The 22155-nt window shown below is 31.6% G+C and overlaps 1 protein-coding gene across 2 annotated transcripts in view; it reads right to left on the bottom strand.

Annotated features, from left to right (window-relative positions):
* The window catches only part of LOC118935427 (cadherin-related family member 3-like), a 116761-nt gene that overhangs the window by 80144 nt on the left and 14462 nt on the right, over positions 1-22155 (bottom strand). For both annotated transcript variants that reach the window (XM_057504456.1, XM_057504455.1), the window contains exons 6-12: positions 20582-20685; positions 18740-18885; positions 17141-17323; positions 13558-13649; positions 11488-11601; positions 6068-6180; positions 5234-5379 (exon numbers count right to left, since the gene is read on the bottom strand). In XM_057504456.1, the coding sequence (XP_057360439.1) occupies positions 5234-5379; positions 6068-6180; positions 11488-11601; positions 13558-13649; positions 17141-17323; positions 18740-18885; positions 20582-20685 (898 nt within the window). The remainder of the gene's footprint in view (positions 1-5233; positions 5380-6067; positions 6181-11487; positions 11602-13557; positions 13650-17140; positions 17324-18739; positions 18886-20581; positions 20686-22155) is intronic.

A 22155-nucleotide genomic window follows, 5' to 3' on the forward strand; every position in this document is an offset into this window, starting at 1 on the left:
TAAAGCTATTTTTAAAATATAATAAAAAAATAACATGGATGAAATAATTCTAGGGATAAATTAAAGGACAAATCAGAGTTGCTGACCTGATGAAACTCATAAAACATTCACCATTAAAGATCTTTGGGAAATAGTTAGTGACAGGGAAAGAGAAGCCTTCTAAACTGCATAGATCAGAAAACAGCAGGGTGATGGTGGGTTGGGCTGAGGGATGCATGCAAAGCCTACACTGAATATTGAAAAGTGAGCACTGGAAATCCAGGCAGAGAAGATTGGAGTGGAGTGGATGTTGCAAGGAGAGGGTTAATGGCAAAGTAAAGCTGAAGGACAGCAAAAAATAGGACAGACACTCCAGGCAGATGGAACAGCACGTGGAAAGACAAAAACTATACAAGAACAGATGAGAGAAGAAAGTAAACTGAACTGCTGAAGATTGAGTGAGAGATGTTAAATTCCAATAGTGATGGAAAGAAAAGATTTGAATTCATAGTTACCAGGTAGAACTGATAAACACATATTCTGGTTGGTTGGACATGTGTATGTGGGGAGGGGAAGAACATAAGTGGAGTGAATACAATAAAAGAAATTCTTAATATCTTTACTATGTTCCATCCACTTTTAAATTCTGTTATTTAAAAGATAAAGTTTATTGCAATTGAAAATATTAATTGGATATTTCCATTTTGGTAGGGCATCTTATTTTCCTGAATAAGATAATTTTTATTTTAAAAACTCACATATACTACAAGAGAGTAATACATTAAACCCCCTCATACACATTACTATCTTCAACAGTTAGAATACATGGGCGATTGTGTTTCATCTGTAGTATTGCCTACTTTTTCCCTACTTGGGTTATTTTGGAGAAAATCCCTAACAACATGTCATTTCATTTGTATTTTCTTAACTATTCTTAAAGACAAAGGATTCTTCTTTTAAAATATAAGTATGATATAATTAGTATACCTAAAAACATCACATTAATTTTTTTAGCACCATCATATATCTAGTAATTATCAAATTTCTTGGACTGTGTTATGAACTTCAGCTGCTTTGCAAATCATCATCTAAGTCCATACTTTGTAACTGATTGATATATCTCAATGCTCTTTATAAGGTTCTCCACCAACATTGAACAGCTTTTTTTATAATATTGTATTTTTTCCTTGATAAATTAAATGGCAATACACTATGCACACTTTTCTCTATGCTTTTTCCCCTAATATATTTTAGAGATTGTTACATAATAATATAGAGAGAGGTTACTCATTTCTTTTTCGAGGTGCATATTATTCCATTGTGTAGGTAGAATAATAAAAAAATCACAGTTTATACAACCAGTATCCCATAGATATTTTCAATCTTTGCTATTAAATAATTCTGCAATAAAGAGCATGTGGATATATCTTTTTACATTCTGCCAGGATATTTTGAGATCTTTTCTAGAGGGGCAATTGCAGAGTCAAAATGTAAATGCATATGCAAATTTCCTAGATCCTGCCAAATTGCCCTTGGTAAGTGTACTATTTTTCATTCTCATCAGCCATATATTAGGTTTGTTTTTCCACAGCTTCACCAACAGAAGATGTTGTCAAACATGAATTTTTGCTAATCTAGCATGTTAGAAACAGTGTAGTACCATATATTTTTCAAATTTATTGTGAGCAAGATTAGGCATCTTTTCATATGGTTGAGAGTCATTTGCAACTCCTCTAAACTATCGATTCTCATCCCTAGTCTTATTTCATATATGACTGTTACTTTTATTTCTTCTAATATTCAAATACTTCCCGATTTTTCATTTGTATTTTTTTCTTTCCATAAGGTGATTTGTTTGCCATAAAAAAAAAAATGTTGTCATGATGCTAATGTGATGATTATGTCACATAAATCAAGTTATCCCCTTATAGTTTCTGGATTTTGAGTTAAAGTCACAAAACTTTTCCCAGATTATAAATAAATCCATTCGCATTTTCTCCTATTCTGAATTTGTTGCATTTTGTAAAAAAAATATCTATTTGATTGTTGTCTGGTGTACACTATAAAAATGTTTTATTTTTCCTAATGTTATCCAGTTACTACATCATTTATTTAAATGTCTATTTTTTCTACACTGTTACTGAATACTACACTTTCCTGATCATTAGGGTCTCTTGTCAAGAGTTTATATTCTGTTCTAAATGTCTTCTCTATAAGCATTTGTAAATATAACACTCTTTGCAATTCAGAAGCACTTTAATGTGTTTTAATACCTACGAGGGTGAGCTTCACATTGCTCCTATGTTTCAATTTTTTTCCTACATGAATGTTTTTTATTCTTCTAGCTCCAGGCAGGGTAGAGTGAGATAGGGTGATATATGCAAAGAGAAAAACAAAAACAGCAACAAAATCAACAAAAAAAAACCCATAATATTTTAATTGTGAATTGTTTTTAAATAATTATGTTTCGTCTATATTTGCAGAGCTTGTAGCCTTTATGTGTAATATACTCTGACCTTTATAAATATTATTTATTTTTAGTTCCATATGGAAATATATGTTTAGTTCTCACCACCATTTTTATGCTGATATCTCTCCATTTTTTTTGGTTATGTGAAATGCATTCTCTGGTGAATTCTTTAGGAAAAACTCATAGAACAATATTTCCTGAGTGCTTACATGTTCCTAAAATGTTTTTCTGCTTTCTTTATCTATGAGGTCATTTTCGTGTGTATAAACTTCTTAAGTCATATTTTTTGTCCTCGAATTTCCTAAACATGTTATTCTATTAACTTGTGGAAAAATGGTTATACAAAAGTCTGTTGCCAATTCATTGATTATTCTTAGTGTTTAATCTTTTTGCCTAAGGGCTCAATATTTTTTTCTATCTTATTAATATCTAATAGTTTACCAGAATATGTCTAAGATTCATCCAGTCTGTGTTGGTTTTCCAGAAACCTAGTATGTCTTTTTAAAACATATAGCCTTGAATCTTCTTTCATTTTAGGAACATTTCTCAAATGATACTTTTAAAATATTTGTTAAGTTCCACTGCTTTTGTTTGCTTCTTCAGGATCTTTTAGAACATGATTTAAGATATTGGTACTTCTCTGACTCTCTTCTATACCTGTCATCTTTTTTTTCTTTCCTCATTTATATTTTTTAGTCTTTATAAGTATTAAAATTTTAAATAATCATGAACATGTAGGAAAATTATTTTCCTGAACTCTTTGATAATAAGTCACTGTCCTAATGTATCATCATCTCCAAATACTTTAATGTATATTTCCTGAAAGCATTCTCCATTATTACCACTATAGAAACAACAAAATTCAGACATCACCAATATTTCTAATACTGAGAACCCCTTCCAAGTTTCACCAATTGTCTCAATGATATTTTTATAGCAAAAAGATCCAGTTCAGAACCAAACATTGTCATGTCTCTTTAGTCTCCTTCAATCTTGAAAATCCTTCAATCTCCCCTTAAATTTTATGATCATTTTGAAGATTAAAGGCTGATAATTTTGGAGAATTTTTCCCAAATTGGATTTGCCTAATATCTACTCATGATAAGATTTGGGTTATACAGTTTTGGATAAAAAAATCAGAAAAGTTATAATGTGTTCTTATTGCAGGCTATCAGTTTTTCTCATTACTGTTGATGTTCACTTCAATTACTTAACTAAGATGGTGTCTGCCAGTTTTCTCTACTCCAAAATTGCTATATTACCCTGTGCAATTAATAAGTATTTTATAGTGAGGTATTTTGAAAATACGTAAACATCCTGTTCCCCCATCAAACGTTTAATTTATTTATGTATTTATATATTTATGGACTCGTAGTGACCCATTTTATATAGTTATAATCAGCAACTATTATTATTCATTTTGATGTTCAAATTTCCCTTTAATTGACTACAGCCAGCCAATTCAAGCTGATTTCTGTGTCTTTTTAACATACCCACATCATCCTTTGAGCATTTTCTTGCTTTCTGTTACGACAAGATATTTCAAGCTCATCTTGTAGTTTGCTCCTGTCATCTCAAAAAGAGCTATTTCCCTGAGCTCTTCTAGGGTAAAAATGGTATTGAGAAGTCAGTATCTAGGTGCTAGGTCTGTTCATTGCTATTGTGGTATTTTCCTCCTTAGCTCTTTCTCTCTCTCAGTAAACATAACTACAGGAATGTATTTGTGTGTTTATGTGTATACATACAATTGCATCAATATTTATTTATGCACCTACACATCTTCCTGTTAACATACATATGAAAAACTTCATTTAGTCTGACACTTTTGATTTTAATTCATCCTCATATCACTCATTCTAACTTTTTCATTTTCTGCATTTGTAATTAACATGTCTAACAGGAGAAACCAGCCTTCATTTACCTTTAACAGAGTTAATTTTACTAATCCCCTTATATGTCACTACACTCTTTTCCTCATTATCAGCTTGGATACCCATCTCTGCTTAAGCTCTGACTTGCTATAGGTCCTTCCCTCTATAGGCCACCTTCCTCACCTCTCTCAGATTCTACTCCTTGCATGATATGATAGAGATATAGGCTCCTTCTACTGATATGATAGAGTGTGTGTTTAACCCTGCTGTTTTCATGTGTGAAAATGTAAGAGGTGAAAATCACCTCTTAAGAAGAGGAGAAAACATCATTTCTCCCCTTCCCTTGCATTATGTATAGGTTGTTAGAGGCATTAACTCTTAACTTTTGGTCACTTGAAATATACTTAGAGTTACAAGTATAGTAATCAAGCAGATTGAATTCAAGTGCAGGTTCTGTTAACTGCTTAAACTGTGGCAAATTAAGATCCTTCTCCAGGCATCATATGCTAGATGAGGATTGGATTAGGATAGTAAAATACCAAAGAATTATTATGTATGCCAAGCACTTATGAGAATGTATGATATGGAATAAATATTCTATTTTTTTGGCTAGTTTTATGTTTTCAATGGGAAAATCCGCTTCTCAGAAAAAATCATAACAATAAAAATCCCAGGGAACCCTGCTGTGGGTCTGGATTGTTTGGGAGTTCCCTGGAGTAGACAGATTGTACAGACTATTTCCATACTTTTGAGAAGAAAGGAAGAATCACTTTTTACCTTATATAAAATATGCTAAATATGCTGCTGAATATTTTAAAGATTCTTTTATTCTAATAGAATGATAATGCTTATTTCTAACTAGTGAAAACTTCATATTATACTTCATGAAATGATTAGCAACAAAAATTTATACCTTCATTTATTGAAAATTCTTTTTGTGTACCTATAAATTCATAATGCACTGAGTCTCCTGTATCTCTATCAGTTGCTGTCAACTTGACTAGCTTTGTTCCAACAGGCAAATTTTCATAAATATTTATAGGTGCATCTGGTATGTATCTGTGGGACAAAAGAGATTTTTTTTATCACTTAGTGTAAACAAATGTCCCTTTTCATCTATGTCACACAACAAATACTCTAATACATATTTTATAACCGTTTCAATCCCCTAGCCTTAAAAAAAAAGAATCTTTTTCTTTTACAAGTTACTATATATATAATATATGTTTTTCCTCCAACCTGTACCCTTCCTTTATTCCTTCAACTGACTGGTAAGGTGTACTTTATCCAGAGAGCAAAATACCACAGACACTTCTGCAAACACTTTTTCATTTTATGTTTGGAATTATTTCCATATCACAAGTACTTATTGCCCAAATTCTCTTTAAAGGCTATATAGTTCTTGCAATATGAATTTATCAATGTGCATTTGCTATATTATTTTACTTCTTAAAGATAAATAGCAGGGCAATTTAGAAAAAATAGAAAGGTTTGGGTTGTTTCCCATAAAAAAATAAATAAATTGGCTCTCTTCTGTGGTTTCAAGCACAAAATATAAACAATATTGACTTCCACTATACATAAAAAGAACAATAACACATGCCTCATAGAGGTTTGCCTTCTATGTCACTGAATATTTGTAAGAAAACTGACAAGGGAAGTAATGGCAAACTTATATTTACCCCTTTAAGAAAAATATTTAAAGTTAAATCTTAGCATTTAAATATTTAGGTCACCCATTGCTTACGTAAGAACAGGACCCTCATCATTAACATTCTTGATATTTATAGTGATGGTGCCAACACAAGACTCCAGAGACAGGTTCTCTCTGTTTCTCACAGCAACCACTATCTGGAATTGCTAAAATAAATAAGACAAGGCAGAATATTTTCTGAGTGCTTAAAATATGCAGTTTCCCTTTACCACACACACACACAAAAAAAAAGCTTTAAAAGTAAAATTGAAAAACACTTTAAAAAGTTGCAAGCATAAGAATGTAGATGTATTCCCAAAACATCTTATGGTTATTTGTCAAAAGGAATACTCTTATACAGATTTCTGTGATTAATGCTACATACTGATTGTTATAGAACTTTGACCATATTTTCAAACATTGGTTTTGATATGTTACATCTAATGCAGTAAAGCCAATTTAAATTTGTTGAAATACCAAACTAAAAAAGTATCTTAAGTCTTGAGAAAGAAAAACAAAGCTGGGGTGTCATGCTTCCTGACTTCAAACTACACTACAAAGCTACAGTAATCAAAACAATTTGGTATTGGCACAAGAATAGATCCATAGATCAATGGAATAGAATAGAGAGTGCAGAAATAAACCCACACATATATGGTTAATTATTATAAGACAAAGGAGCCATGAATATAAAAGGGGGAAAGACAGCTGTTGAGAAAATGGGAGAGCTACATGCAAGAGAATGAAAAGGGATTGCTGTCTAACTCCATACACAAAAGTAAACTCAAAATGGATCAAAGGCCTAAATGTAAGACATGAAACCATAAAACTCTTAAAAGAAAACATGGGCAAAAATCTCTTGAATATAAGCATAACCAGCTTTTTCTTGGATACATCTCCTTGGGCAAGGGAAACAAAACCACAAAAATGGACAAGTGGGACTACATCAAACTAAAAAGCTTCTTCTGTACAGCAAAAGACACCATCAGCAGAACAAAAAGGCAACCTACAGTATGGGAGAAAATATTTGTAGACAATTTATCCAAGGGGTTAACATCCAAAATATATAAAGAACTCATACTCTCCATCACCAAAAAGAACTAAAATTTCTCCAAAGAAGGAATACAGTTGTCCAATAGGCACATGAAAAGGTGTTCCATGTCACTAATCATCAGGGACATGCAAATCAAAGCCAAATGCAAATGAGCTATTACCTCACACCAGTTAGAATGGCCACTATCCAAAAGACAAGAAGTAACAAGTACGGGCAAGGATGTAGAAAAATTGGAACCCTCTTGCATTGTTGGTGGGAATGTAAATTGGTGCAGCCACTGGGGAAAGCTGTGAAGGTCCCTCAAAAACTAAAGATAGAGATACCATATGACCAGCAGTAACTCTACTTCTAGGAATTTATCTGAAAAAAACAAATCTCTAATTCAAAAAGATATGCATCCCTGTGTTTATTGCCTCATTATTTACAATAGCCAATACATGGAAGCAACCTAAGTATCCATCAATAGATGAATGGATAAAGAAGAGGAGGTACATATATACACAATGGAATATTATTCAGTCAAAAAAAGAAAGAAATCCTGCCATTTGTGAGAGCATGGATAGAATTAGGGGGTATTATGCTAAGTGAAATAAACCAGGCAGAGAAAGACAAATATCATATGACTTCACTTATATGTGGAATCTAAAAATAAAACAAAGCAAAATGAACAAAATAGCCATAGACTCATAGACACTGAGAAGTGACTGGTGTTTTCCATGTGGGAGGGGTTGGGGTGGATGGGTGAAATAGGTGAAGGGGATAAAGAGGCACAAAATCTTGATCATAATATAAATTAGTCACAGGGATGAAAGTACAGTATAGAGAATATAGTCAATTATTCTGTAACATCTTTCTATATTGACAGATAGTAGCCACACTAGTTGGGGTGAGGATTTTATAATGTTTATAACTGTCAAACCACTATGTTAGATACTTGGAACCAATATAATATTGTATATCTATTATATTTCAATAAAAATTTTACCATAAGAAAAGAGTATCTGAAGTTTCATCTTTTAGGAAAAAATTACGTGAAGCTAAACAACTATATTACTTTTGGAAAATTTTGAAAAATCATGGATACTTTAGAAATCTCAAGAAAAATCTGTAAAACTTCACTGAAAAAGTTGATTCCAATGTCTAAATAATTAAGAAATGTTGTATAATAAGGTAAAAAGTTTTACAAAGTCAAAGACTGACTTTAATTTTGTTATATTAAATAGAGTTCTGTAATTAAAAAGTAGGTTATGTGTATAAACAAAAGCACTTCAAAATGCTTTTAATTCTATAAGATTGTAAGTTATCAAGCTTTCTATTTCAGGAATATTTTGAACAAGTGAAAATAAACTAAAGATTACAAGGGACATTAAATAAATTATGGCATGACCAAAAATATATTACCCCTGAAGTAAATTGTTACTCAGAAAAAAATGTATGAACTGCTTAAAAGACAAATGAAAAGGGTGATTAAAAATAAAAAGACTTTCCTCAAACATGTCAATTTTCCCTTTCTCTGACACTGTTGTAAAAAAATGGGGTTCTCTATGAAAGCCCAGCTGTTTTGAATTAAACTTAGATTCATTTGCTCATTCATTCTCAGTACATCCATTGAATACCAAATACTGATGTTTGAAATGAGCAGCACACAGTTTCTGCCTATATGGAGCTTAGAGGAGAATATAAAAGCATTAGGAAGGATAGGACTAGCTTATTAGAAGAGATGATAAGCCAATGGCAAGGTAACATAGTGGTAAAAGACCCATATTAAAGTTAGGCTGCTTGTGCTGGAATCAGTTTCATCCATTTACTAGGTGAATGATCTTGGGAAAGTTATTTATTTGGACTTAGTGTCTTCATTTGTAAAATGGAGGTTATCACCCTGAGAACTTCACAGGTTTCTCATAAGCATTGTTATTATTTGTAAAACACATTACTAGTGCCTAACACATACTCAACATAATGTGTTTTGTTCCTTTAGAAAAATATAGGAGAAAAATTAATGTGTGGTGTCTAGAAATCAGGGTAAGAGTGCCAGGATAGTACTTGGAATACAGCAGATATTGAATAAAATGTTTCAAACCAATGAATAAATTTGTTTCTGGATGTTTTAAGTCTTTCAAAGCCCACAGACCCCTAAAATTGGTAGATAAAGTTCATGCTTTCATTCCATAAATATGGGTACTGAGGGTATATATATATATATATATATATATATATATATGTACATGTCTCATATATGAGACACACTGTGCAGCACACTATAGACAAGAACTAAGTAGAAATAACCTTACCATGGAGGAAATCACATTCTAAAGGGAAGATGGATATGGAAATCAAGGGAGTGTAAAAGTTTGTTAAAGATTTGCTTTTAGGTCAGGTTGGTGGATACAGTAAAATCGTTTGCCATAATCCTTCCAAAATACCACTGAAGTGAAATTATAGGAGAATCACAGAAAGAGAGAGAGAACCAGAGAGAGAACTTCATTATACCTAAGATTATACTAACATTTGGTGAAAGAATAGTGAAGCCATGAAATTAACATAAAATCTTTTCTGAGGGCAGTTATATCCTAAGGATGCCTCGCAGGGTCAAAAGGTAAACCCCTCTGCAATGGCTATGTGCAGCACTGCCCAAATATGTAAATATGTAAAGGACTTTTAAAGATGAGCTCATGTGTTGGGGGAAAAATGAGTGAACAAACTATCCTGAGCTTTACTCAGCAAAAACAGGAGAAATAATCAGGATTACAATCCCAAAATTAATGAAAATATTAACAAATTGAATATAACAATCTATATTGAAAACTACCTCATATATGGTTGGCTATATACCAGAAACATAAGGATGGTACAAAAACAGAAAATGTATTAAAGTAACTCAGAACTGTAATAAATTTTTAAAAAGTGATATCATTTTCTAAACAGATGGAGAAAAATGTTACAAAATTCAACATCAAATTCCTGATAAAACACTCTTAACAAACTAAGAATAAAGGAAAGGAAAATTTGTTACTTAATAACCCTACAACAAATACCATTCTTATTCCCATCATTTAAACACTAACTTCCAAAATTGTGACAATGTTGCCTCCTATTACCATTTCTGATAAAGATCATTCTTGAAGTCCTCCTCAGAAAAATAAGGCATATAATAGACATAAAAAGTTATAAGAATTAGAAACATCTGTTATTTTTCACAGATATGTTATGAATGTTAACACACAGAAAATCAAAGATAATGTAAAAATTGCTGTAATCAGTATGAGGAGTTAGCAAAGTTGCTATTTTCAAGATCAAGATTAAAAAAAAAAAAACAGTAGTTTCCTCTATAACCCTGGAGAACAATTCAAAAATAAATATTTGGCATTAAAATTCAAGTTATCCAGGAGTGTCACACAATATAATGTGTAGAAATTCAAAATTTTATGGAGGAAAATACAAAATATTATTGCAAGACTTAATGAGGTTCTGAGTAAATGAACAAATCCTCAGGGTTCTATGAAAGAACAAAGAAAAAAGAAAAGAATGAAGGCACTTTACTTTCAAGAGAGTGGAAAACATCAAAGTTGATAATATGAGAGATGATCCTATAATAACAGGGAAAAGTAAGATTATAAGCCATTATTCAGTTGTCCTGGAGAAGCAGTTGTTGCTTCTCATTCTTTCTCATAACTCTCACACAATGAGAAAATTCCTGGTCTTTCAGTCCTGGTCAAATATATGCAGTTTATATAGGCTTGTTCTAGGTAAGATGATGTTAAAAACAAAAAAAAATGCCTGATGAGTCTACTACTGGAAACACTGAGAAATGTTTAAAGAAACTGGAAAACATTTGAAATTTAAGTGGTCCCATTTCCCCAGAATGATTTGATAGGAAAAGTAAATTTTATGTTTTCTTTCCATCACCTTATACCTCTCCTTTCCAAATGCTTCTAGATATGAAGTTTAACCAGTGCATTGTTGGGGAAAAAAGACTTTGGCCAGACCTCTACAGTCAAGTAGATACAGTGTATCTCTGCAGTCAAGCATAGTCAGGAAAAGCCAGGGGCAATTCTCCAGATAATTTACAACTGTAAAAAGTGTATTTTTATTGAATTACCCAGAATATTGCCTCAGTTCTATGCTTTTGAACATAGAGAAAATCTCTTCTCTTTTACACACCTAAAATAATATTTAAGTATAGTCTAGTGGAAAAACTAAAATGAATTAAATAAGCTTCTAAATTTATTGTCTTAAAGTAAATTTCTGCTTGATCTATGTGAATATGAAAATCGAATTACATAAATTTGGTACTTTAAAAAATTTCACTTTACGTAAGTTTTTTAAAAGTTATTGAAAATATTGAAAATTACTCTTATTTACAAGAGGAGTATATAAAACTATGTACTATTTTAATACTAAGTTTTACATCTACTCTCACCTTAGGATTTGTTTCATAGTCCAGAAGAGGTTCTGTAGTCTTAGAAATAATACCATTGTACAAATCCAAAGCAAAGTAGGCAGTAGCTTTAACTGAAGAATTTAATATTAAAAACTTAAAAGAAACACACAAAAAATGGTTAACATATTATGGAAAAATCACGGATTTTGAACTGACAGTTTTGATGCAATTATTTGGCAAGATTTAACTAAACCAAAATTAATTCTGCGAAAACAGTACCCGTAAAATAAAAGCTAAACTTTTTTCAGTTCCAGACTTGAAAAACAATCTGAAAATTCTTTTACATTTTCAGTTGTATTTTTCCCAAAGGATTTTATGCTTTAAGTATTAGAGCATTTTTGGTAAATAGCTATTATTGGTTTTATAGTTTACTTTCTAGTGTTGAATTTACAGATTTTTCTAATATATAAAAAAGTCATTCCCTCTTGTATAGTCACGAAGTGTATCAAACAGAGGCACATGCACTGAATTATTTGGAAGAAGCCATTTGATCTCATCTCTACATTGATTTTCTGTGTAGCACAATAAGAGACTGCTTTAGACAAAGACATACTTTTATGGGCATCAGCATGTTCCTCTCCATTGTTATCACTCATGCTTATAACTGGGCTCATTTTCAAGATGAATATTAAAGGTTTTAAAAGGGATTTAGTAAAGACGTTATAAATTTAAAAATTTACATCCAGTTTCTGGCTCACAGGAAAATGATAAAACCTAGGAGACTGGATATCCAATGCCATTTCCAAGAAGACATCACAGCCATTTTGATGGGCATATTAACTGATTTTTATTTGTCTATAAGTGAAAAAACAAAATTGGCTTATGTTACACTAAAATTCATTCAATGTTCTTAGGGAAAAAAATCTCCTTTTCTTTCTTTGTCCCTTTATTAATATGGTTTTTAGATTTGTTTAAAAAATTATTTTCCAAGTTTTTGTTTTGTTTTTTTTTCCCACTGACTTTTACAATGAAATCCAGATATTATAATTTTTGTAATAAAGGTCCTATATGTAAACACATAACTATAATTCATATTTACAGATACTCACCCTTTACACACATGCACATATTCTGGCCTAAACCCACATAAAAATAGTTTGCCCACACACCATAAACACACATGTCCACATGTCTTGACCCTCTAACCCGACACATATTCACACACCCATAAATCAGAAATTACATTTTTTCCTGTGTTGTTTTCTGTCCTAGGAATAAAATTCACATAAGCAAAAAAATTAAACTAGGATTGCGGATCAGTACCTCATTATAATCTAGTCACCAGAACTATATACAAACTACTATACACAAACTAAATTCTCCAGCATGCTGCCTTCCTAAACTTTTATTTCAAACATAGTCTCCAAGCAACGTTTATGAGCCAATTGTTAGACAAAGTGTGACCAAATAGGAAAAAAAATCTATTTGCTTTACAGAGAATTAGACTAAGAATCATAAAATTTAGGGCAGCATATCCCAGTGATTTACAATTTACTGGACAATAAAGAAATCAGTTTTTCTTACAAATATAATTAGAATATAGGTTGTACACCAAAATTTTTCTGAGAAAATCAAGTGAAAAATTATCTTGTATTTCTTCTTTACCCTCTCAATCTGTAACTATTTTGTTATCTGTTACTTATAATTCACTATACTTTATTAATATGAAAACACATCATATATACAAATTATGTATATAATAGAGAAAATATGCCTGACCTGGGATGAATACAAGACAATGAAATATGAAAGGATATTCTCTCAGCTGTGTAAATGTCATCAGATAAATGCAAATACATGTAAGCTCTAGGGGTTTTCTTGGCTTCTTTTTTTTCTAAGTGCTTTCAGACCATTTTAGAATGTCTATCACTTTTATTTTCAGGTCACATCATTTTTAGCCTGTTACTATATTCAAAGATTGAAACTTCTTTATTTCAACAACTACTGTAAGATATAAAGAGTACTTTTATTCAAAGCCTCATTGAAAATTGAGCACTCTTTTCTTTAGTCAAATTTGGAAAAATAATAAACAGATGATAGAATACTTACTTCAACTTCTTGCCCTGGATCTGGATCTCTTGCAAGAATCTTATATATAAAAGCAGATGCAGGAACATTTTCAGGAACAGATACTGAAACACCTATACAATTACATAAACCATGATCAATAATTTAAATTCAAACGTTCTTCCACCACATCTTGTTTTGCATTGGTGTCATAAGTTGTCATGCTGTATTTCTCCCTATAGCAGTTGTCTTAATGATAGTCATTTCAGAAAAAAACAAAACAAAGAAACCACAAGTAACTATTCCCATTAACATCCATTTTAAGAGCCCCAACCTAATAATATTAGTTTCATATTTCCACATTTACATTTTTGGGCTAGTGTATTGAAGAAGCTATGATTACTTGGTGTTTGGCACAAAGTCAATGGTCATTAAGATATGATTTCAACTTTGCTTCTTTTATATTAGAAAAATGGACCTTTTTATCTCTTTTCACAACAATGTAGCAAAAAACAGAGCACAGGCTGTGGAATCAGGAAGACATGCCTTTGAATTCCTGATTTATCAATATTCTCATCTGCACAGTGGGGATAAAGTATATTTTCAAACTTCGAGTTCAGTCTCTTTTTAATGTTACCAGTTGTGATACTGTCTCACCTCAAAATTGAGTAACACAAACGGACACATATTTAAACCACAGGCATTTCTTCACCTGTTATGTGATTCTACAAATGATACTCTTTTTAAAAAAGTATTCCTGCTTTTTTGTGCACCTGAGTTTTGGTTATGAAGTCCACAGAATTCTAAATTATAATCTAGAGGAGGTAGTCCTGCAAAAGCCTTGCATGGTTTGACTATTTCTGAGGATCTAAAGGAAGAAATTTTGTGTGAATGTCTCGATTATTTTGAATCTTTGTTTCAAACTGAGTAAACAGATTCCCTAATTTAGTGGTTTGCTCTAGTTAATTAAGGCAACTGGGTAATTTAACACAGTAAATGAATTGAATATGCATATGTCACATGAGCCACCTGAAAATTGTGGAAATGACCTGGTTTGGGTACCTCATGGAGATCCACAGCATTATTTTTCATAGAAAGCAATGTTTTATTTCCTGCTACTCCTATGTCCCAAGGATCCTAAACCCATATAATAGAAGAGAAGGGTATCTTGATCTTGATGCTGCCTAAGCCATTTATGCTAATTCAGCCAAGACTGGGAGAAATCAGGTCAGAATGACCTCCCTGGTATCCCTGTGTATCTTTTTAAAGATTTCTGTAATTTCCAAAAGGAAATGGCAAATAACATCAGCTAAATTGCCTCAAAGTGATCCAAAAGATATCTTCATAAACACCAGACGTGTAAGTTGGTTTATTGCCAAGGCTTACCTAGCAGACTTTTCTTTATTCACTTTATCCTCTGTGAACAGGTCCCTTTAACACAAATTCTGATTTCAGATAAATTTTAAAATTTTCATTACACATACCAGAAGGCATGCTTTGGTAAAGAGTAAGATGTCCATGTGTGTGTGTGTGTGCATGCTCATGTGTGTGTGTTTTGGAACTTTTGAGTTTGGAAGTGATGTGTCTTAAAAATGGAGAAGAGATAATGCTGGTAGTGAGAAATGGATAGAGAGATAGATTCCTGGACAGGAATCCAGAAGGAGAAAAAAAAAACCATCTTAACAAGGTTTTCCTTGTTCCATTTGCCCTCAATTTTATTTCCTTTACATTGTCTCCAAGTTAACTGGGCAATTTTTCTTAATAGAGTGAGAGAAAGAAAAGGAGTCAAAATAGAGAAGGAGAAAGAGTAGAGAGGATTTAAAAATGGCAGATAAGTAAGGTTAGAAATAAATGGAGAAAGAATGGTGATACCAACTAGCAGAATAGATACAATCAATGAGCTTGAGATGACCCAATCAAATTCAAATCAAGTCAACTTATGTTTTCTGAGATCCTACTATGAGCAAAGTCTCACATTCATTCAAATGTTTTTTGTTTTTGTTTTTTTAATTTTTTGGAGGTCTTCATGAAAAAAACACAAACACACATAAGGATGAAGTCAGGGAACAGTATGTGAAGTTGTGATTTGTATGGCATTAATGAGAACATGCTTCATTATTTTACACACATCCAATTAGTATATTATGAACATTTTTCTTAAGGGTAGAATTTAAAGAATGAAATTAAAGTGATAAAATGTTAATTTATACCAAACTTTTCAGAAAATGTATTTTATTCATATTGAAGGGTACCTGCATATATTACTTTAATATCTATCCTATTATAATATATATAATTTAAAACTTATAAGCACATGGTCTTTTGGGAGCAAGAATATCAGAGGAGATAACTGCATACTATAAGGAGTAATGATAACTCTTACTCATTTTTCAAGATATTTCAAGATAATTGAAATTTTTTACTTAAAGGTAGAGTTTTAATTTGAGAAAAATAAAAAAATTAACAGGAGAGAATGTTATTAAAAATGTTGGGAAATAAAGGATACTATACTGTATATATCTCAGCTTTTTTCATCATAGGCAGGAAAAGTTAACCATGGTGCTTGTCTCCTGTCTCCGCCCTCCATCACAGCATTTCATTAAATAGATATACCACCTTTTAACCAATTTCCTGTTTTTAGACATTTTGGTTATTTCAACCATTATGCCACTACAAATTTTGCAAATAAATTTTGACTGTCCAATAATTCTGTTGATGAACTCTAAGAAACATAAATACTGGAATAAATATTATAATCATTTTAATAGTCTCAATAAGTATCTTAAAAATGTATTGTGGGTGGTTATTCAAAATCCTACTTTATGAATTTGGTTTGTTTTTTTAATTTTTTAAATATTCTTAGCCAACGTTGCTTTTTTTCACCTATTGTTTTTTTTTTTTTTTTGAGAGGGCATCTCTCATATTTATTGATCAAATGGTTGTTAACAACAATAAAATTCTGTATAGGGGACTCAGTGCACAGTCATTAATCAACCCCAAGCCTATATCTCAACAGCCTCCAATCTTCTGAAGCATAACAAACATTGCATCTACCTACCACTTCAGCATTTTATTTAAAATAATAATAATAATAATAAGGGAGAAATGTAGGATTCACATTTAAATCAAGTATAAAAATCAAACAAATAATCATATTTGACCTGATTGTTTATAGTTCATGATGCGTGATCAAAACCGAAAGTTTCTGTGATATGACTGCCCTTGCACTGTTCACCATGTAAGAACTTATTCACTATGTAAGACCTCACTTATTGTTTTAAACATCTGTCAATTTAGTAAGTGAAAATTTTATTTTATGACTTAGATTTTCATGTATTTGACAACTTTTGAGGCTACCTCTTAATTGGTATGTTATAGATCAACTTAAAATAATTTTGTAATTATTCCTATGCTCAATATGTGATACAAATAATTATTTAAATATTAATTTAAATTATGCTAATTATTTTTTATTTTTAAGAGTACATCTCTCATTTTATTCAGTTATTTTTTTGTATACTTTTATAAAAGGAAAAAAATTTGAACTATAATTTCAAGTTTTATTTTAAAATTTTCTTACTCATTCTTTCATGAATGTCAACAATAAAATTGACTTGTAATATACCTGCTCCTGTTGAAAAACTTGAGTCACAGACAATAGGATCATCTATATTCTCCACAAAAACTGTAAACATATAGGTACTGGTATTATTTCCATTATCTCTGGCCTCAATTTCCAAAGAGTAGATTTTTGGGTTATTTGGGTTGTCAAGATTCAAAGGCTGAAGAATGGTGATTATACCTGTGACTAATTAAAAGAAATATAATTAAGAAAAATTACCAAACTCAAATAATTAAGCACATGTTAATTTATTCATATTGAAGGTATTTTAATTCACTTAATGATATACATTTTTAGTGAATGAGAAAAGTGATATTTATCAATTCTACATTCACTGAAAATATTTCTTCAAAAATGTCTGTTTGCTTACACTTACCTTTACAATATTATTAAATATTAAAAATGTTTTCATCATATTTTCCTCCAGGTCTCTAAATTGTCACTTTTGGATTTGTCAATACCAGACATAAACCACTATATTTGATTTGATTTTAATTACAATATTAAATAGTTATTAGTGTTTTTGAGCCTGAGAAAAAAGAGCCAAACCAGATCAAAATCCTAATCACATATTGCTTCTCATACCCAATATAAGTCAATCTTACTGCATATAATGATGAAAAGTGAGCTCAAGGGTCAAACTTAGGAAAATTTGTGAAGATGGAGATAATTGTTCATCCTTGGTGTCACCAAAGGAGATTCTTGGCCAAGTGGAAGGGTGGAAAGGCAACAGCAGCCATTTCAGTTCTTACATGTGTTTTTGCTGGCCCACTGTCTCATTATGGAGTAGAATCTGGTTCTGCAACTACTCTACCCAATTCTGTATTTCTTTCAACTTCTCTGACTCCCTGAGTGTGTGCTCAGCCTTGTTATTAGAGGCCCAAGCTTCTCTGCAGGATACTTACACCACCACCATCAAGTAGCAGTAAGAACTGACATGGATTTTAGTCCACCTTTATGGAGTCCTGTGCCTGCTGCATGTTCCAGTCTATCCTTAATCTTTCCCACTTTATATCCATCTCTCTCCCTGACTTGCCGCCTGTGGATTTCAAGCTCCAGCATTAAACACAGAGACAATAGACATCCAGAGGTTGCTTAACCAGCCCTCACAGCTGTGTCCCTTGTGGTTCTTTTTCTCTTCTGAATGCCAACCAGTTAAATCAGGTACAGTGACAGACTCTAGGAAAGCCATATTTCAGAATAGTAATCCTGTCCACAGAGGCAGAAATGTATCCATAATCAAATATCCAAAATACAAGTATTAAGGAAAAGTCTCAACTTCCATAAATGAAATTAGGGAGATAAATATGACTTTACTTGTCATATAGTTTATAAGGATTTCACAGAAACATTTGTATTGATTGCCTCTGAAAGATGATGGCCAGTTATAAAAATAAGGTACTATAACACTCATCACTTCACAAGAATGTCACTTTAACATATAGGAAAATAGCATCTGTCACACCGTATATTTATATTTCCTTCTCCATATTTCATTTAACTCAAAGGGTAGTTTTATCAGCCCAAGTTCTAGAGGAAATACAGAGATTGGATAGTGAATGTTTAACCAAAGTAGGCTAAAAGTATGTATTTAAAACTTACAAGGGTCCAGACCGAACTTTTTCTGCTGAGTTTTAAAGGAATAACTGATGTTGCTATCTTCATCTCTATCTGTTGCTTTTACTCTTGCTACAATTTCTCCAACAGGTTTATTTTCAGTCACATTAATAGAATTCAGAGGAAATGGCCTAAAGAAATAAAATGTACAGCAATGAAAAAAATGTTGAAAATGCAAATCCATGTGCATAGATCTGCTTAGTTAGTATAACAGCCAAGAATCTTTTGGGTTTATGCTGATACCACTTTTGTCTTGGCAAGAATTTGAGTTCCAAAAGTATTCAAATATTGAGAAACTCCATTTTGGGCACAAAGTTACTTAATTTTTGCATAAACTTTAATTTTTAATCATTTAGTCTCTGGGATCATTCCAGACATCTAAGATACTATGACAACAAAGAGATGAAATCTGCAAACCAGAATGAAATAGGGCGTCTCTATTTTTCCAAATTGTACTTGACGTTCCTGATCAATTTGCAGCATTTCTGAAACTTGTTTCTTTTTCAGCCTTCCATTCAAGCGTCAGATCTATAGTACGTCATTCTAGTTTATACACATATGACTAACCCTGCTCCTGCTACCTAGAATCCCACTGCTGGTGGAGAACATGATGTAAATAACTATAATGCTATGTGGTAGGTACCAAAACTTTGCTACAGATTTAAAGAGAAGAAAAGGCTAAATCCAAGTTGGGAGAGAGATTTAAGGAAGCTCTCAAAGGAGTATAAAGTCAAAGGAAAAGGGACACGAAGTGGGTGATGTCATTCCTGTGAGCTACTTTCTTGACCAACACAGTCCAAAGAGATTTCTCCTTCACAGTGTGGTTTATCCTGTATATCATAATATAATATAATTCATAATATTTACACACCAGACCACTTTAAGTTATTTCTTTTTCTGTTTAATTAATTGGAATTCAACATATTATGTGTCTTGAGACTAAAAAAATATTTTCAGGCAATATTTTAGTAATTGGTATTGCTCATAATATGTAATATTAAATTCTACTAAATAAGTAAAAGCATTAAGTTCATATTTATTGAAGGCATGACAGCAACAGAAAATCATTTCAAGGAGTTGGTGGCATCTCTATGGCAAATGTAAGAGGAAAATTAGGTTACCTCTTAATACCTCTGTTTCCCCAGATATAGAAAATAAATATGAAGATATTTGCCTACAATATATGTAATAAGTTAAAGTGAATTTGGTGACTCAGTGAATTACTCTCCTTGGCCAACTGTAGAGATGTAATTTAGTGATAGTGGAAAGGTAATTTGAACAGTTCTATTTTTCTTCTTCACCAATTTAAGGAGCATTTGATTCTTCTTAGACTTTAGTGATATATTTGACTACAACATTCTGAAGCATAGAAAAACATCTAACAGACATTCATAGTCTGCAAATATTTTTGAATGCTACAGTTATACCTCAGAGTATGGAAGTGAAAGAGTTTAAATTAAACATTTTAAACTATATTTTAAGGTCTATTTTTCCTATTATTTAAAATTAATGCATTTATTAAAAAGCAATGCAACAACTTTATAAAACTTTTGGGAAAGAAAACAAAAGGAAAAGAGAGACACAAAAATATTTTTACCATATTATAATGGTCACATCTATGTTTGGTATCCAGTATTTTCTAATGTATATTTTACTTATAATCAGCACAAGTATCAGATATGGATATATAATCATATTTTTCAAATATAGCATAGAAAATATTTTCTATGTAGCTACATAATCTTTATCATTATTAGTTATAGTATATGTGAAAAGTTTAGTTAGATTCTCTTATGATTACACTTCATAATAAATATGCTTGCTTACTCAAATTGAGGCTTCTCATCATTTATGTTCCTGATTTTGATAATTAGTGTCCCTTGACAGAACAGACCTGTTTTATCTGTTGCTCTCAATGCAAGCTGGAAAACCTGGAAAAGAGTTTTTAAAAACTTTACAATATGCTATTTGGTAATATGTATATATCTTTATAATATGTTTTCTATTAAGGTTTCTTTTTGTTTGTTTACTGCAATTAGATATAGCCTTTTATTTTTCTTCCAGGCAGTTAAAAGAAATATAACTGCTTTCTTAATTAACTAGATCAGTTGTATCTTTCAAAGTAGCTTTATCTTATATACCTTAAACTTCACTCAAAGATCTGTGTAACCTTGGCTGTATGCCTAAATGAAGAGTACATTGAACAAAAGAAGATAATGAATAAACTCCAGATTCAATCATAAACTGAAAGTACTGTGCAATTAAACTATTCACAAAGCAGGCTGTTTGGTGCCAACCCAAGAAATAAGACCATGAGTTACTCTTTAGGATCAAGAACAGGAGGTAATTTCTGAAGAGTTGAGAATGTCATCAAATTGCAAATATTTTCCCCATCATCCTGTTACACATTTCGCCCTTTAAATATCATTCATTCATACATATCAGCAGTGTCCTTTGAAGGAAAAAAAAACCAAACACTGCTGAGACAGTAAGATAGCCAGTAAAACCTTTCTTAAGCAAACATTCAACAAGCCCTTACAATGTACAAGAACCTGTGCCGAATGAGGGCTGACAGTGATAGTACTTGAAATTCCTTGGATGGGTACTAACATATCAAATATAAAGTGGATTGGTTAGTTATATAGTGCAAAAATGAAATATTTCTTAAAAAACTTAGTAGAAGTTTGATTGAATATGTGAGTCAAGGCAAGCAAGAGAAATGAGATGGAATGGTCACAAATATGAACTGCTTAATATGTGGATCATATGCATAATCTCCATTTTTTCTAACTAATTTTAATTTCATATTGCAGTCCTAACATTCAGTGCTTAAAGGCTACATATCATTAGCTTCTCCACCATCCTGTAACATTCAGCATATCCAAACTGAAATAGAATCACTGGCTTTTTTTCACCATTTATATTCTTAATAATGCTTCATTCACCTAAATATCTATTCAGAAGCAAATTCTCTATTTTTTCTATAAATTCTTACATTTGCCCCTTATGGCTATTTTCTCAATCACATTGTTGAAATAATACATGTGGATAGTTCTGAAAATGGGAATGTTTTAACAATAACATTAATAAATCTATAATTTATACCTTTGTTTACCAAATTTCACATACCACTTCTGTGTGGACAGATTATTTCAATAGCCCTCTAGCTGCTTTCTTTCAGTCAGTGGTTCTTACATCCTTCCTTTTACACTGAGAAAAATCTCAACAATGCTTGATTTAAATTGTCTTTCTCATGGAAATGCCAGAAATTGTTCTTCTTTCCTACCATATTAATTTCAGATTCATCTGTAAGATTTATACCTAATCTTACCTTGGGTACCTATGTGTTTTGACATTCTAAGTGGAGCAGGGCGATATGAACATTGAATTAGTTTCAATAT

This window comes from Manis pentadactyla, chromosome 7 (genome assembly GCF_030020395.1).
Source record: "Manis pentadactyla isolate mManPen7 chromosome 7, mManPen7.hap1, whole genome shotgun sequence".
In the NCBI taxonomy this organism is placed as follows: Eukaryota; Metazoa; Chordata; class Mammalia; order Pholidota; family Manidae; genus Manis; species Manis pentadactyla.